The 17802-nt window shown below is 42.3% G+C and overlaps 1 protein-coding gene across 50 annotated transcripts in view; it reads left to right on the top strand.

Annotated features, from left to right (window-relative positions):
* Positions 1-15465: 15465 nt before the first annotated feature.
* TCF7L2 (transcription factor 7 like 2) overlaps positions 15466-17802 on the top strand; it is a 203609-nt gene continuing 201272 nt past the window's right edge. For 49 of the 50 annotated variants that reach the window (XM_042855248.2, XM_042855247.2, XM_042855253.2 and 46 more), the window contains exons 1-3: positions 15466-17022; positions 17305-17371; positions 17621-17745. In XM_042855248.2, coding sequence (XP_042711182.1) covers positions 16834-17022; positions 17305-17371; positions 17621-17745 — 381 coding nt within the window. In that variant the 5' untranslated portion in view covers positions 15466-16833. Of the gene's footprint in view, positions 17023-17304; positions 17372-17620; positions 17746-17802 lie in introns of those variants that run through there. The other variant, XM_042855249.2, reaches the window with a different exon arrangement.

Raw genomic sequence — 17802 nt, 5'->3', positions numbered from 1 at the left:
TTAGGATGATAGACAATATGTAAATATAAAGCACAGTTGTATTAAGGAAGTTTAATGCAAATGTTCTATTTGATTACATAGGATGGGTCAGAATATGGGTCATGGTAGGAAGATGGATTCAGTCGATGCAAGCCCAGCCCAGGTTGGTAGTGTGAACATCATTATTATCTGGCCTATCTGGTGGCCTGTTTGAAACAGATTGGTGGTTTCACTCCATTTCCTAGTGGACAAATCACAAAACCACTACGGCAATTGGTATGAAGTGGCAGCTTCACCAGAGAGGTGAGACAGAAATAAACCCAAGACTGAGTTCCCCTCACACTTCTAGAAGTTTATCTCTAAGCCAGGTTGGGCACATTGGTGGGACAATCTGGGGAAGCTGATTGTTCTGCTCTTGCCACTAAATAGAGAGTTTTGTCTCTGTTGGTCAGGTGTCAACCTGGCATCTTTTCCAAGCACGATAGTCACATACAGTGTTTGTGTATTTGACAAGATGCAATATTTGACAAAAGCACTGTAGTGAGCATTCACTGTAGATGGAAGCTGAGCAGCTGTGCCTTGGTAGTGTCACCCAACCCTGTTGTATTTTCTTCTGTATTTTCTTTCTCTCCTATCACTACTCTTTTAAGAGGTAGGTATTATTTTTTTTATTTACTGCTGTGTGTGTGGTGGTGGTAGGGTGGATGGCTATATTTTAACCAATGAGACCATTTGCTCTCCCACAAAGATACATTCTGTGAAATCCTTCAGTCACGAGAAATAAAACCGATGATTGATTTGTATTCTCTAACGCACCTTCTGGCTGAAACCAGTTGTACGCACCAAATGGTTGAGAAGGCGCTTGGGAAAGCACGGTTGTCTGAGTGGCAGTAGAAGGAAAATGTTAATAAAGGGCAGTCCACTGAACTGAGGTTAAATATTTTCATACTTCTCAACTAACCCAGCAATGTCCCTGAATTCTCATTAAAAAAAAGTCCTTCGTAATCTGATGTTTTACCTCATTAAGGAAGCACAATTTTGAGAATCAAGAAATATAATGTAGATGGGGGTGGGGGAGAAGGTACCAGGAAGGCAGCTTTCTGAATCCTGATTCCTTTCTTTTTCTGAAGGTAGTTGGTGCTTCAATCTTGATTTTATTTTATTTCTAAAAGCTTTTAACTGAAATGGGCAAACTTGAAAAAGTTTGGAAGCACAATTATTTCCAGAGCTCTTAGTCCCTCAGGGGAATGCATACATTGCAGCAGCCTTTAGGATGGAGCCAGCTCTGCATTGGCCATTGTCCACCCCTTCCTTCCCACTGTGAAGTAATTTATGGGATGGTAGGAAGGAGCACAGGGACTGTTATTCTGCAGGGGTGCAAGAGGCTACCTGTCCCTTCTTTTTTGTACCAGGCACAGTCTGGCCCTGAATGAACATCTGAAATGTTGGGGTCTTCAAAACTGGGCTTGAAATCTAACAAGAAGAGACTTTCTCATCATATTTCAGCAATTCTTTCTCCAGCTCTAAGGCCAGACAAGTTGCAAGATATTGGGAAATAAATTAAAATGAATATCTGAAATTTTTTTTAATCTCAACAAAAGTTCAGTCTGAGTTTGTCCTGAGTTTTGAGTGATGGTCCAGGCTAATTCTTATTTTATCCAGACTAATCTGCTTAGGCCTAATTTGTAATAATTTATACTGGCAATGGGCCCAAGATACACAGTCTAGATCCAACCTAGGTATTCTCAAAGCTTGTTGGTGGGAGTTCAGATCTGGCGAACTGGTTTAGCCTGTTGCAGTGATAGCTGTCAGACGTGAAGTTCATCTGTACCTGAACTTTCCCAAGGTTTGAGATGTTTCATTCTGGCATCTCTGACAGATGAGTTCACAGGAATATTTTCTTTGTCATGGTAGAAACACTATTGATTGAGATGTTTAAAAGTAGACTGAATAGAGCACTGGCATACATGCATTAGGGACAATCCTGCATTGGATGAAGGTCTAGACTAGAACAGAGATTCCCCCAATCTGTGGACTATGATGCACTGGTAGATCACAGAGATGTGGCTGGTCTCATGAGTACGTGTGGCACAGATGGCCTCTGTAGGAAGAGTTGAACCATAAACTATAAAGGGATGTCTACTGCATTGACATTATGATACATCTTTATTACCAATTATGTGCATTTGGGCAAAGATTTTTATAAAAAGATTTCTGAAGTAAATTTTTAAAAGCACCTACATGTCTTAGAATCTCAAGTCTTATTGATTTGCAGTGGAACTTTGGTGCTTTTGTACCTCTCAGGCCATAGGCACATGAATGAGTGGTCTGATTTTCCAAGATGCTGGCCATCCAATAAGTCCCACTGACTTCAGTTGGTGCTCTGCACTTCTGAAAAGCAGGTCAGCTATTTAGAAATCTGATATTAGACTTTGATTTATGAAAATCTCGGCCTTGATCAGTTGGATAAACTCTAGACCTCAGAAAACTCCATCAAATCAATTTTGGTGGCCCTTCTCAGAGGGGCATGTGTTGTCCTAAATAGAGATCCACAAGTTGAGTTGGTGTTGGTCCTGCTTTGAGCAGGGGATTGGACTTATTGACCTCCTGAGGTTTCTTCCAACCCTGATATTCTATGATTCTATGAAATCCTTCTGTTGGCTCAATGCTTAAATGGTTTAACAAATTCAGCAGTAGAAGAGAAATTAATAGTGAATGGAAGGAACAATCTGACAAAATAAGCCATTAAAGTAAGTTTTGGGTGTCGTATGGATGCTCCTCATGCTGCAGTTGCTTATGTATCGTCAATATTCATCTGCTTTTGTTCGAAGATCCAACAAAACATATGAAATTGGGTTACACTGATTCTCTTGATCTCTGATTCTTCCACAGTGTCAAAGATAATACACTAAACAAACTTACATGCAAATGGTGTGATACATTGATCTTCTGTATACATTATCATCCATTAATGTACTCGTTAATGTATTCCATCTGTCACGCACATTGTATCATATTATACACACCTTATTAAAAAAATAAAATTAAATCTGCCAGGTCGACAATCCTGAAGTCTTGTGTCTATCCGCTAAACAGATACAGCACTAGTGTAGGCTTCCTGTTCCTGTCTTCTCCCTGACCTGAGAGGCAGTGTGGTCTAGACTAATAGGCTGGGAGTCGAGAGACCTGAGTTCTGTCCTCAGCTCTGTTGCTGACCCACTGTGTGATCTTGGGCTTGTCATTTCATCTCTCTGTGCCTCTGTTTCCCCTGCTACGCATTGTCCGTCTTGTCTATTTAGCCTGTACGCTCTTTGGGGGGCAGGGATTCTCTGTCATCATGTGTTTGCACAGTGCCTGGTGCTGTGGGGCCCTGATCTCAGCTGAGGTCTTTGGACTGTACAATAATGCAAAAAGATAGTAATTAATAATAGGATGAGAGGAAAGCTTAGTTTCCAAGCTCGTTTAGAGATTAATTTTGCTGCTTTCTTTTGACCCTTGAGAAGGTGGAACTGAACGGAGATCAACAAGTAATTTTAGATAGAGCCACCACTGAACCAGGCTGCATTTAAACCAGAGACCTAGAGGTGAAAGGCTCCAATATCTCGTTGCCAATTCACAACAAGAGCATGTCTTGAGCCCACATATTAATGGATGATGACACAAAAGCGAGATCCTGCTCATCTGTACTCATGTGGCTCTACCTATTCAAATCATGTGTGTAAAGGTTTCCAGGGCTCTAAATAACTGCCGGTAAAGATCAACCCTTGCATAGTATGGCCTTAAATATGAAAAAAATAAACGATGTGCAATTTAATAGCCGGGAAAGACAAAAGCAAGAGGATTATAGAATTTCCTTCCCCAGATGCATTGTGCTGAACTGTATTGTTAGGCTTAAAATGAAATGTTATGTTTGTAGAAGGCTTAGGAGAATATTTTGACATAATGGGTTGTAAAGAGTCATTACTGCATGCAGTAGGTGCTGCACCACAGTCAGGAATTCATTTTCATGACTAGAAAAGCAATCTTTCTAAAGACCGCCGGGATGTTGTTACTTCCCTCTCGAATGCTTGCCCTTCTCAGTGGCTGCATAATGTGCACAGGGCAGAATTACCCAACTCACTCGACATCCTTTCCAACCCAAACAATTCCATGAGTCTCAAGAAAGTCTATTTGGACAAGATTGTTCCGATTGTGACCCTACGAGGGGAGAAGATACACAACAACTTCTTTTAAAAAATCCAGTTATTTGAGAAGCTGTGGCTAAAAATATTTTTTCCCAGTTCTTTAGGAATTAATAAACACCCAACTTAGCCCTTCTTTGTCCAGCCAAATGGGTGAGTTAGCTATGAAAACCGTTTAAAATCCTAATGAAAAGCCATTGTACTACCTTGGATTCTGTGCATCAACCCTTTCAGACAGATGAATGTAGAAATGGCAAAAGACAAGAGACTTTTATGGTCACAATTTAAAAGGATCCTAAATCTGCCCTCTGATTTTCTCCCCCGAAACAATGGCAGGTAGTTAGACAGAGATGACAGACGGTAGACATCCGCCACCTATTTTGCAGGTGCAATCATGCAATTAGGAATCTAGATGCTATCATTAGTGCCTGGAATTAATTGTTCCCATGACTTTGTGCCCATGGTTGATTGTTGGCATAAGCTTGCAAGTGCAGAATCAGTCTGGTTTTAAAAATTTAACCTTTGATTTTACCCCTGCATGGAATAGTGGGTATTCTACAATGCTGGGTGTATGGATACAACAGGAAAATCAAACCTGCCTGGACCTTAATCATTCTAATACAAGATACCCTTTCTCACACCATCTGTGCATGCAGATCTGGTGTCATTTCTCTCCCTTAACCAAAATCTTGCCATTGTTGGTGAAGAGCCACCTTCTCTGCAGCTCCTGCCATCCAGAAAAGCCTTCCTGTATCTTTCCATCTCAGTCATCTCTTTTGAAATTTCAGCTGGAATTGGCAACGTACCATTCCTGCCTTTCTTATAAGTCATTAGTGCCCAAACTGAGGTCTGTAGACCTGGAGGTCTGTGAATCATTTCCTGATGTTCTGTGGGGACCTGTGATGTCACATGGTGACATCTCCACCATCAACAACCAGGCTTCCAGCTGCTTCTCCAGGCAGATGGGCTCTTTGTTGCAAACTTTTTCCAAAAAAAGGACCAAACATTCAAATTAAAAAATACATCCGCATTTTTCAAATATTATTTTTCCACTTAAGCAAGTGATATAGTTTGCCACAGGGATGTTGTATGATTGGGAATGGGAGGTGGGCTGTGCAGCAGGGAATAAGAAATGATGGTCCATACAAGCATGAGTGGGAGGAGTGGTCTCCATTACAGAGGAGCGATCAAGATGTGGTCCACGCTATGAAAACTTTTGAGAACCCATTCCCTCACTCTTTTATTTATTATTATAATATGGAGCGCTGTGCTGGGTTTTTTTTTTTTTTTGGGGGGGGGGGGTTGGTTTTGTTTTTGCATTGCCATAGCTATTTTGTATGAAAGATGTCATACAAAATAAAGCAGCATTGTAATATAAATACTTTGCATGGTTTGGCTAAAGAATGAGCATTCCAAAGCATTTTGCCATTATAAGCAGATACTTGCCCATTATTCAGTGTTAACATACATGATTGAACTGGAAGGAACTTGTCATATAATCTAATCCAAAACTCGCTATCAAGCAAGACTGCGTGATACTAAAATTAAATAATTGTGCTTTGAAGGGCATTGAATGGCATCATGAATCCTAATTTTGAATACCTGTTGCTGTTCACCACTGGCATCGAACCCAGGTTAGAATGATGATATTAAAAATAAACCCATATATATTATTTGATACATGAGCTCTGAGAGAAATAAACCATAACCCAGCTGACCAGAGCTAATCAAGAAACTTTCTCCATGGGAATGGGAAATGAGTTTTTGGACACTGTTGCTATGCATCTGAATGAGGCCTCTCAGCCCAGCTCCCAGTTTATTTCTGTTTTTAGAGCACACTTGAATAGGTTCATTTGAAGCCATTGCACAAATCATTCTATTCTGAAAACTAGCATTCTTGTGTCTTATAAATAAACAGGACGAATAAGGAAGCCAGGTTTTCATGTGTGACTTTGTTCTAGAAGAACGTTAAATGAAGTGCATCCCTCCCACTCTCTCTCTCCCTCTCTCTCTTTTAATTTATATTTTTATTTGAAGGTTGCAAGATTTTTTCCCCCCTTGCATATCACAGCACAACTGGTCATGAAGCTCAAAGAAAAAAAAAAATCACATTACTCAGATGTTGGAAAGTAAGCAAACAGTCATCATTCAAGTCCTTAACATATCAATCCAGAATTGTATAATTCACATCCAGAGCTGCTACCAAGCCACAGGGGGTGAGACTTAATATGTTCCCCCAAGTCCATTATGTTATCCACATCCAGGAAGATGTTTGTGCCAAAGCTTTCTTGAATCAAAGCAATGTCCACCATTCCTCGACTACAAGCCTGCTGAGATTTTTTCCCCCCCAGTTCCTGGCAAATAGATATCTGGCACTAGTACATGCCAGATTGATGCACTTTGCGACAGCTCCTTTAATAATATTCAAGTCTCCTAGTCCCAGAACACACATGCTCAGCAACCGCACAGATTTCTATTGCCAATATTTTGCTGATATATGAGAACACCATATTAGCCCTCTTCCCTAAAAAACTATTCACCCACTCCCCTCCAGACCCTGCAGTAAGGTTCTTTTTGTTTTCATATGGGACTAGTAAAAAGTGGATTTATTGTTAGTTTTATCAAATTTAGAGAGAGAAAGAGAGAGTGTGTGTGTGTGTGTGTTACACCTGGGGCTAAATTATACAATATTTTCTAATACGTATGGTCATATTTAGATATCCTACACATCTGTAGTGCTGCCTCCAACATATACAGTCATTGCTCCTAGCCCTACTCTTTGTATAGTATCATTTTCAACATCTGCTTTAAGATACCGAGGACATAATGGTGAAAAAGATTAACATGTATCTATTGCAAATGAAGCATTTTTCAGAACCCAAGAGCTGAGAATAAACAGCTCACTGTAGTTGGGTTTCTTATGAGGATAAATGGATAGGATTATAGTAAAAGATGTCTGTACTGTATAATACTCTTAATTTGCTATATTAATAATACTTTACATTTCAGTATTCAGTAGTTCTTTTCAGTAGATCTTTGTATCTGTGCTTAAAACTGTCGTGGTTCTGTGAAGACACTATCTACAGCAATGGGGGGGCTTCTCCCACTGGCATAGGTACTCCACCTCCCCGAGAGATGGTAGCTGAGTCCATAGGAGAATTCTCTGATCGATCTAGTGCTGTCCACACGAGGGGATAGGTTGATTTAACTGCACTGTTTTTCACACCCTTGAGCCAGAAACCTATACCGACTTAATTTCCTAGTATAGGCTAGGCGTCAGTTTAGCCCTACAACCACCTCTTTGAAGTAGTAGTGTACCCATTTTACAGATGTGGAAACAGAGGTACAGACAAGATAACTGACTTTCCCAAGGACATGCAGGAAATCATGGGCAGAGATGAGGAACTGAACCCTGGACTTCTAGATCTGTGCTTGAACCACCACACTTCCTAAACAGATATTTGCTTACGAAGGTGAACATTAGGCGTTATGGGTTGTAGAGGTTAGTAATGACATTAAGTGATTCTTGATGGTCACCCAAATAGGAAGTCAATGTATGTCTTGTTACATACAGTCTGAATGCCTTCATCAGAAATCTTTGGATATCATTTCTTTAGTACCATGAATTCTGAAAGTGTAACAGTTTTACCTTTTAAAGATGACCTGCAAAACAAAACAAAAAAGCAGTAGTAATTTGTGCAATTTTTTTTATTATTTATTGTGTACAAGGGAGGCCGAAAGGTTTTTGTCAAAGTTATTTTTTCTACTTGTTTTATATCAGGACTTCACATCTTGTCTCATGGACGATTCAGAAGAAATTGAGATAAATGGGATCCCATGATTTCTCGTGCCATGTTCAGGACTTCAGAAAACTGGCAGGCAAATTTACAGAGCTCTCTTGACTTTAGCATCCTGCCTGTCCTGAGGTTGGTCAAGTAAAGGAAGGTCTGTCCCCCAAAGCAGGATATAGTGACACTGCTGTTCGCGCCGAGTCCTCTTAACATGTGTCCATTAGCCTAAGATGTAACTTGCAGGTCCACCTCTTCAGTGCCTTATTGTTATAGTTACTCCAGGTTCCTCATCCACAGAAAATGGGGCTCTGTACAGGTTTGGGAGTCAGCGTGCCTGGATCCAGCTGCAGGATTGGGCCCATAGATTTTAAATTCCTCAGGGCAGCGACTGCATCTTCTGTGTATCTATGTAGTGCCTAGCAACTATACATATACATCAGTAGTGTCCAGAGGCCCTAATTCTGACTGGGGCCTCTGGATACTTTCATAGTACAAGATAACAAATAATTAGTAATAATTCTCAGTGGTATTCCTGATACTGAGCTGTTTGGGGGTACTGCACTTATTACTTGGCTAGCTCATTGTCACCTAATTGTACTACAGGAAGGTCTGTCCCTTACCTCCTGTCTGCTTATTTATGCCCTGAGGTTACATAAAGGCTGCATGTGCCTGAGACAACAGCCCACCAGAAATGTCTCCAGTGCCACTCTTTTTGATATGCATAGGCTCAGATTCCCCATTGCAAGAGAAACCTCTGTCTACTGATAAGTGGCAGCATACTTTACAAAGAAAGAGACGGCTCCGTTTCTTCAGCAGAGCTCTACTTGTCTCACTCCTCAGCTGACCTGTGACCACTTGCATGTGCTCCAGAGCTCTTTGCCAAATGACAGAAAATGCACAGAAAGTCATAAGCTTCAGGAGCAAGTAGAAGCGTGCGAAAAGCCAAACACAGCCTTTTTCAAGAATTATTCATTAGAAAGTGATTTGATAAGAAATAGTAAAGGAGAAGGCTCCATTACAAATAGGCTGGTCAAGTCTTTAAAACATTTTTAAGGGGTGCCTTAAAAATATTTTTTTGCTGAGCACCATATTTCTGTTGGATGCTTTAATTAGATCAATTATCAATTAAACAGATTGTAAACCCTTTGTGGCAGGGGCCTTGTTTCCATAAACAGCTGTTTAGCTCCCAACATGTGGTTGGTGAGATTATAAATATTATTAATTATTCTTATCGTTGAGAAAACAAGGCTTTTATTTGGAAACTTAAGGTATTTTACATGAGATGAAAATCCAAGGTCTTGATTATAGTCACCTCAAAGACCTGTACACTTGTTGCAATGCTAGTGTTGTTAGTTCTGTGTAGGGTTACCATATTTAAAAAATAAAAAAAGAGGACACTCCACGGGCCCTAGCCCCGCCCCTTTCCCACCCCCGGCCCCACCCCAACTCCACCCTTTTCCCGCCCCTTCCCCAAAGTCTCCACCTTAACTCCCCCTCCTCCCTCCCAGCCACGCGAAAAGGGCTGCCCGAGCGCTACCGGCTTTACGGTTTGCCGGGCAGCCTCCAGACCCTGCGCCCCCGGCCGGAGCTTCCCCAGCGCAGCTGGAGCCTGGGAGGGGAAGCGCCCAGCCGGGGGCACAGGGTCTGGAGGCTGCCCGGCAAACCATGAAGCTGGTAGCACTCGGGCTTCGGGCAGCCCCTATGCCTCCAGACCCTGCGCCCCCGGCCAGGCACTTCTCCTCCCCGGCTCCAGCTGCTCTGCTCCTCCCCGGACTCAGACTTCGGCTCTGTTTAAGAGCCAAGCTGCCCGAGCCAGTGCTACCGGCTTCGGGAAGCCCCCTTGACTCTGGATCCCAGCCGCCGGCTGGATACTTCTCCTCCCCGGCTCCAGCTGCTCTGCTCCGGCGGCACAGGGTCCGGAGGCACGGGGGCTGCCCGAAGCTGGTAGCGCTGGCTCGGGCAGCTTGGCTCTTAAACAGAGCCGAAGTCTGAGTCCGGGGAGGAGCAGAGCAGCCGCGGGAGAGGAAGTGCCCGGCCGGTATTTTTCCCGGACATGTTCGGCTTTTTGGCAATTCCCCCCGGACGGGTAACCCTAGTTCTGTGGTCCAGGCCTAAATCTAATTCTAATTATTATTATTAGTTATTTGTATTACAATAGTGTCATGGACCAGGCCTCCATTTTGCTAGGCCTTCGCCAAACACTGGCAGGAGTGCCTGCTATCTGCAGTTGCCGCCCAACTCCCTACGGGGTGTGGGAGGAAGCACTGCCTGGGGCTTACTGCCCCAGCATGTGTATGGGTGTGTGTGTGTGTGTGTGTGGGGGTGTTACATTCAGCCCTCTTCTTGCGGAACATGCTCTTTCACTTCATGCCCTGAATCAGGGGTCGGCAACCTTTCAGAAGCGGTGTGCTGAGTCTTCATTTATTCACTCTAATTTAAGGTTTCGCGTGCCAGTCATACGTTTTAACATTTTTAGAAGGTCTCTTTCTATAAGTCTATAACATATAACTAAACGATTGTTGTGTGTAAAGTAAATAAGGATTTTAAAATGTTTAAGAAGCTTCATTTAAAATTAAATTAAAATGCAGAGCCCCCCGGACCGGTGGCCAGGACCTGGGCAGCGGGAGTGCCACTGAAAATCAGCTCACTCTGCTAAACAGCTACCTCATCCATTCTTATTGTTTATATTATGATCGCACCAACTGAGAGGGGGGAATCCATTGTGCTATGAGTGATTAGAGACTATTCTTAGTTATTACGGGTACTGTAGGGGGATGTCGGAGGTCCAATTATGGCCCATTGTGCTAGGTGCTGTACAAAAGAGAACCAAAAGATGGTCCGTTCCCCAAAGAGCTGACTATTTAAGTATAGACAAGAGACAACAGATGGATACAGACAGACGGTGGAATGCAAGGAAACAATGAGACAATATTGGTCAGTATTATAGGCCGTGGTCTCAGCTCACCAGCTGCTTAACTGTTGTCTTATATGTATGTACATATTTATTACATAGCAATTGTCATACTACATCAGACCAGTATTTGGTTAGTTATTTCTGTCTGGGATTTATATATGTGTGTGTATTTACATGTATGGATGTATCTACGCACAAGTTCTTTGGGATTCCTGCAGAAGTAAACATATGCAATTGCTATTTGAGTTCATTTGGTTGGAAAATGTAGACATATAAGTATACACACAATTAATTTAACCAAGCATCATTATTATAAATGAACATGGATATTTTGTCAGTCTCTAAGGTGCCATAAGGACTCCTCGTTTTTGCTGACACAAACTAACACGGCTACCACTCTGAAACATGGATATTACTGTTTTTCCCTCATTTTCTTTCTTTTTCCTTTCGCATTTAGAAACATTAGGCCAATTCTACAGTGATGGCTGAAAGACTGTATGCACAGTATTGCACAAATAAATCAAACTAAAGCCGACCAATTCTTGTAGACTGGCATTAGGGTAAGTATACCTTAAGAAAGTTCTTATTCAGACTTGGCTTCAGGCAATAAAACGTCATAGATGTATAACTCTGGTGAGTGAAATTTCTAGGGAGCAAATTAGGCTAAAAACATCTTCTAGAGACAGCTAGAAAGGAATCAGACACCACCCGAAAATAAGGCAAGTTATTCAGTAAATGTTTCATTTATTGGGATTCTTCCATTACTATTAGGGTTAAAAGACATGCTGTCAATAAAAATGGTACAGTTATGGAAGATTCTGTGTTTCAGAAATCTATTTCTTGTCACACACACCCCTATAATACTTGATATCACCTCATGATAATGTGTGATTACACTCTGCATGCATATTCCTAATCATTAAGCATTTTATTGATAGGTAAAATTATCTCTGTCAAAAACAAGATGCATAGCAATATTTTAGGCACTAAAAACGGAATAATGTTTCTACTGCTCCATAGACATGACTTGTGAAACTGAACATGGATTTAAAGAAGTTAGTTCCCATAGCAGTAAGTAAAAGGTCTCGGGGTTTCTTATTTCCGAGTGTCCCTCTGACAAGCGGTGAAGTAAAGCATATACCTGGGGAATAAACCACCATCAGGCTAGCCCCCACAAAAGATAAAGCAAACAGCAAATCTCACTGTGGAACCATAACTTCGGCTTTTGGCATTTCCCCATTTTATAGCTTCTTCAGACTGCCTCATATTTGTTTTTCTTTTTGTCAGTGCTCTGATTACATAGAACAGCCAGGGCCTCTATCCTTTGGCTCTGTAGCTTTGTCTGTCCTAGAAAAAATTCCCACCATTGCTAATGTTGATGCAGCTCCATCTGCGGCAACAATGTTGGAAGCATAGACTCCAGGTAGCCACCATTGTTTGTAAGTTTCATTAACACCTGGTCAATGTAGAAAAACCTTATGGCAGTGCAAACAGAGTTAGTGGTCTAAGATCACCTTTGAAACACCCAAAGTTCCTCAAACCATAGATTAAAATCTTAGCATGGTCAACTCAAGCCCTTCAATGTTTCTGAGATAGATAAGCAGAGTTCTATGCTTGCAAGTCTACAGTGTAGGGGCTTTTGGAGAAGACCTTAGAGACAGAGGTCCTGTCCCACATGTGTAGCAGGTACACTACTCGGTCCAAATGGTGGTTAGTGGACCATATTTCTCTATTAGAGACATAGCCTCTGGGGGGGACGTTAAAGATTCCAAATAATTTTTCATACAACTAGGGGTTTACCCTGCTAGCCTGGGCCAAACTTTCCCTTCTCCTCTCTGTTGTGAAATGTGGATTGGGTGACACCTGTAGGTGCTGGACCTAGGGGTGGGGTGGTGCTGCCGCACCCCCTGACTTGAAGTGGTTTCCATCGTATACAGGGGTTACAGTTTGGTTCAATGGCTCTCAGCACCCCCACTATAAAAATTGCTCCAGCACCCCTGTTGGCACCCCCACTCTGCTTTTCAGCAGTGCTGTTTCTGGTGCATTGTGGAATCCTTTGGGTTGAAAGGCATTCTGTGAATGTAAATGGTGACACTACTCGCTGTAAACGATACAAATTCCCTAATCTGACCTTGTCCCACTTGTTTCGCAAAGCAAGCCCAACATATGGTGTACTGTGCCAAGGCTGAGACTTATGATGGTCTAGACAGTCACTTGTGCTCCCGGATCTACACCATAGGACAACTTTGCCAGGATAACTGATGTCTCTGGAAGGCCAAACTCTTAGCACCTGCCTTTGACACACCACCTGTTGCTTCAAATTGGGTATCAAAACAATAAATCATATGTTTCACACAATGGATTAGCTTGACTTTTTTTCTGAATATTATATTACAAGTTACACATTTTTTATCCAGGGTACCCTCCAGCTAACAGGTGCTATTGACCCTTTGAGAGCTCATTCCACCAAAGGCATTTGTATATTTGGAACTATTAAAATTGGAAACCAGGAAATAAATGAGATATGATGCATATGCTCCTATGAGTAACTTTATTAAATAATGACATTCTAATGAATAATGACAACACTGTGACTTGCTGCTCTTTTTAAAAATGTAGTTATTTGAAAGGATAAGCATGGGTCAATTAGAAAAATGCACAAGGTTAATAACTAAAGCCCCAATCCTGTAATGAACTCTACATGAGAAACCCCTGTACAGTTTTTGACCTCATTGCGGTTCTGTGCCCAGCCATGTGGGTGTAGTGGGGAATATATTCCAGTATCGGGACCTAACTCTTGCATCAGGAGCTGCTAGGGCCAACCTTTGCACCTGGGTTCCCAGTGCAGGATCAGGGCCTAACAAGATCTTACAATCGCTTACGGATGTCAGTAGTGTTACTTACATGAGTAATCCACGAGTAACATTATTCACATGCATAACTGTTTACAGAATCAGGTCCTTCATTTGTTAGCTTCCTGGGGCAGAGAATCTCCTTCTATATCTAGTAGAAAACCAACCACATTTTTGATGCTAAACGAGTAATGGCACTAATTACAGTGCAAAATTGTTAGGGAAACATGTTTGCTAAAAATCTATACGAGAGCATAAAAATCCCTTTAAAAAAGTTATTTTTTGTTCAATTGGATCCAATTATAACACATGGTCCTATAAAGTAAGTAAGAGTTCAGCATGTTTGGTATTTCTAATCTCATATCACACCAGAGTTTAAAATAATTAAAAAATCAAAAGGCAAACAAAATTGAGTATATTTGTTACTGTGTCACTCTGCAAGTAAACAGCTTGCAAAATGTAGCCATTACATAGCCAGGGATAATTGGGAAGTGTGTGTCCAACCATAGCTATTTTGCAAAATGTCTAAAAGTAAAAGCAAGTTAGTCAAAAGACCAGAAGAAAAAGAAACTGTTAAATCCATTTGTACATTGATTTAACAGTGAAGTATTTCATTCTTCATGTTTTTACTTGGTGTCTTGAAATAATCCCTTTTCTGTCTCCATACTCCCACTTAGACATTGTTCACAGACTTATTTATTTATGAAGTCTGAAGGTTAGTCCCTACCTGCTGAGACTAATTAGCCCTGTTCTTTGTGTCCTATGCAATCCTGTCTGATTAAATGTACACATTTGTTTTACTTCTTTTCATGCTTCCTTTCACTCTATTTCTGCTTTACTGATTAATATTAAAGTTGTAAGTTGCAGTGATTTTTTTATTTCTATTTTGTCTGCATCTTTCCCTTTAGTATGCAAATTTCTATGTGAACTTTTTAATGCCTGAGAATTTGTGTTAGCCTTGTCGATCTCTGTATTATTATTTTTATTATTCTTTTTAGAGAAGACAGTTTAGCTGAAATCCCTAAACTCTCTAAATATTGCATGACAAATTGACTTTGTTTTGGAAACCCTACGTGCTGAATGGCCCTTCGTAGGAGCAGCAGGTTAGATTTCTTGGGGAATGTTTGGATTATTTAGTACAGTCTGTCCCCTTGCTTTCTAACACCATTTCCATTAGGCAATTTACTAATTCCCATTGAATTTACTGTCTCTGTGCCCCCCTCCCTCCTTTGTTCCTTGTCCATGTTAAAGTTTCCCATTGACTCGTCCATTGTTATAATTTGTCACTGCTAGAAGATCAATTTGTTTTCCTTCTCTCTTCAGCACATTATATTCGGGTACCAGATGTCATTTCTTGCATCTGCATTATTCCGCTCCCCATTTTGTTGCTGTGTAGAGCCTGCTCTCTGGGTAGTGACTTAAAAAAACAACAACTGCTGCCTCAAATCCTTGAACTGAATACCCTTTCGTTATGTCTTGAGCGGTCAATTACTCCCCGCCCCCCTCCCCCCATAATCTACATTTGGTAACTCATTTGCTGGCTGGTTTTGGGGACCATTCAGCTGGTCCTATTTATTCCAGTGGCTATGTCACTTTCAGTTTAATTTTCCTGTTGTGATGCTTACAAAGCCAACACAAAAAACTTTTCACCTCTCAAGACACAGAGTCCTGGATCTCCCTCCTCTCTTGATCATTAACGTATCAATCACATTCCTTTTCCTCCAATTTTTTTCCCCATTAAAGGTAAAAATAATAATATGCCTTACGCCAAAAATTCTTTTGGCGATATCTGCTCACTGAAGAGTTATCTTGCACATTTTAATCCAGTAGGACTATAATAATAATAATAATAATACATGCAAGAAGAAAACGCTGGGTAAGAAAAGGGGTTTATTTCATGATTATTTTAGTTTCTTACCTACAACGATTGGCAATAAAAAAAATCTTAACGGGTTTAAAAAAAAACAACCAAAACAAAAACAAACAAAAAAAAAACACCCCACAAGCCAAAAACCTAACCACGCACAATAAAAATAATGTCACAGAAAATCTCTGAGAAATTGCACTTTTCCCCATGCATACAAATGTATAGAGTTAATCATCTCTGCTCTATAAAAGTTACTGCTTTGCAAACAGCAGACACAAGGGCAGGCATCTTTTCCTCTCTTCTTAACTCCTATATATTTTTCCCCCTTCTTGTGCAAATGTACTTCTGAAGTAGAGTGCAATTTTCTCCTCTCCCCCTTTGCATGTGTTTTGTTTTTCTTTGGGTCATTCCCTTACATTCCCTCCTCCCCCTTCATTGTCTCCCTTCAATCCAGTCCCTTTTTTTCCCCTAACACTCACTAAACTCTCTCTGGCTCTTGCCAAAAAGGATCATTGTTAGTTCTCCGCTTCCCCCACCCTCCTCCTCCTCTCTCTCCCCTCGCTCATTCCCCAAACCTGTTTAGTTATGCACACGTCACCGGGGGAGCCCCCGCCCCCTCCTGCATCTCATTAAGTGCCTAGTGTGTTTCTCTCTCCCTGTCAATAATCCCGGATCCCAGACTTCTCCGTTCCTCCGGATTTCGATCCCCCTTTTTCTATCTGTCAATCAGCGCCGCCTTTGAACTGAAAAGCTCTCAGTCTAACTTCAACTCACTCAAACCCGAGCGGCACGGGCTCCCTATATCTGCGGCGTCTCCCCCCCTCTCCAGCTGACTTGTTGTTTGGTTTGTTTGTAATTTTTTTAAAAAACCATTTCCCCCTCCCCCCGTCTATTTTTTTTTAATTATTATTATTCTCACATTGGGTGTGGGGTTGGTGCGCCCTTGGCACGCTGATCAGCTCCCTGGAAGGAAGGAAGAAAGAGAGAGAGAGGGGTGAAAAAATCCAGAAGAAGAAGAAACCCAAAGTCACTGGTGCAAAGAGGAAAGGAAAGACATTTCCCTCCCCTCCTCCTCCTTCTTTTTCCCCTCCCCAGGAGGAAACAGAGAAGGAGAAGAAGAAGAAGAAGAAGAAGAAAAAACCCTTCACCTTGGACTTTTTTTTCCCCCGGTGCAAACTTTTTTTCATTTCTTCCCCCCCCCCTTTCCCTTGTTGCAAAATTGCTGCTGGTGGGGTGAGCCGGCAGGAAAATGCCGCAGCTGAACGGCGGTGGAGGAGACGACTTGGGGGCCAACGATGAGCTGATCTCTTTCAAAGACGAAGGGGAGCAGGAGGAGAAGATCTCCGACAACTCCTCGGCAGAGCGGGATTTAGCGGATGTCAAGTCCTCCCTGGTCAATGAATCAGAAACGAATCAAAACAGCTCCTCAGACTCGGAGGTAAGGAGGGGGAACCCCCCCAAAATCCTCCCCCCCCTTTGGCGGCAGGCAGAGGTGGGGGGCAGAGGGGGGAGTTGTGCTTTGCAACTGTGTTTAGGGGGCTAATCCTCAGACACAACTTGGGGAGGCGGGGGTGTTGTAATGTTGCTACAATGTTTGACTTTAAGTTTCCTCCATTGCACAAACTTGTAACTCTGTTTCTCTCTCTCTTTCCCCCCCCCTCCACCTTTTTTGTGTCCCCCCCCTCCCCCAATCTTTCCTTTCTGTCCCCCCTCCCCCCAGGCGGAGAGGCGGCCTCCGCCTAGGTCCGAAACTTTCAGAGATAAATCGAGGGAAAGTTTAGAAGAAGGTGAGTACCACGAACCCCCCACCCCGCCCCCAAAGCGAGGAGCCCCCCAGCTCTGCGGGGCGACCTGCCGAAGGAAGCCCAGTGCGGCCCCAGGGGCGCGCTGCTGTGCAGCTGGGCCGGCTGCACAACTTTGCCTGGGGGCGGGGGGTGGGGGAGACACTTTCTAAACAAAGTTTTTTTCCCCCCTATCTCTTTTTTTATCCCCCCCTTTTCACCCCTTCTCTCTCTCTTTCTGCCCCGCCATGTTAGCTGCGAAAAGGCAAGATGGAGGGTTGTTTAAGGGCCCACCATACCCTGGTTATCCTTTTATAATGATCCCAGACCTGACCAGCCCGTACCTCCCCAATGGATCGCTCTCTCCAACTGCAAGAACAGTAAGTGGCGCATCTACATCTCTGTATTTTAAACGATCGGTCACTGCTAGGATTGTA

The sequence above is a fragment of the Chrysemys picta genome, chromosome 7 (assembly GCF_011386835.1).
Source record: "Chrysemys picta bellii isolate R12L10 chromosome 7, ASM1138683v2, whole genome shotgun sequence".
Lineage (NCBI taxonomy): Eukaryota > Metazoa > Chordata > Testudines > Emydidae > Chrysemys > Chrysemys picta.
Note: the sequence above shows the minus strand (reverse complement) of the source record. Positions and strands in the feature narration are given on the sequence as shown.